Source organism: Buceros rhinoceros, unplaced genomic scaffold (genome assembly GCF_000710305.1).
Source record: "Buceros rhinoceros silvestris isolate BGI_N320 unplaced genomic scaffold, ASM71030v1 scaffold21933, whole genome shotgun sequence".
NCBI lineage: Eukaryota > Metazoa > Chordata > Aves > Bucerotiformes > Bucerotidae > Buceros > Buceros rhinoceros.
In genome coordinates, this window is record NW_010402097.1 from 7784 (window position 1) to 8344 (window position 561).

The following is a 561-nucleotide window of genomic DNA, read 5'->3' on the forward strand; positions in this document are numbered from 1 at the left end:
ACGCCCCTCCCTCCGCCTCAACAACTCCCGCAGCCGCTTCAAGCTGCGCGTGGCCAAAAAGAACTACGATTTGCGGGTGCTGGAGCGGGCCAGCTCGCAGTAGGGCTCGCGCAAGGGCACAGTGCACACTGGACTGCGGGCACTTCCCTCTGCCTTCTCTTTTCCTTTGGGCCCACCCTTCCTCTCGCCCTTCTTCCTGGATATATTTATATGGACATAATTAAAAGACAAGAAATTGATTTTTTTTTTATTATTATTATTTTTTTTGAGTGATGCCCGTGCCCGCCTACCTTACCCTGTGTATATTGTTTTGTTAAGCACTGTGTTGAACCGCACATACAGGTGTTGATTGGTATGTTCACTGCACATTTTATTTAATCTGATTATTATTTGGGGGGTATTTTTGGTTTTATTTGCCACTGGAGGGGCACTCGGGAGGATGTGGTCCCAGCCAGGTCCTGCCCCCTGCTTGGCATGTACAAGGGCTGCCAAGGCTGGGAGCTGAGACTGGCAGAGAAGCTCCGAGCGCTTCCACCTGGGGCTGGTCGGAACCCTCACGAT

At 51.3% G+C, this 561-nt stretch overlaps 1 protein-coding gene across 1 annotated transcript in view; it reads left to right on the plus strand.

The window, feature by feature from the left end:
* The window catches only part of R3HDM2 (R3H domain containing 2), a gene marked incomplete at its 5' end in the record, with an annotated part of 7314 nt that extends 7211 nt beyond the window's left edge, over positions 1 to 103 (plus strand). The window contains one exon of the mRNA XM_010132540.1: positions 9 to 103. Within this exon, the coding sequence (XP_010130842.1) occupies positions 9 to 103 (95 nt within the window). The remainder of the gene's footprint in view (positions 1 to 8) is intronic.
* Between the last annotated feature and the right edge of the window lie 458 nt (positions 104 to 561).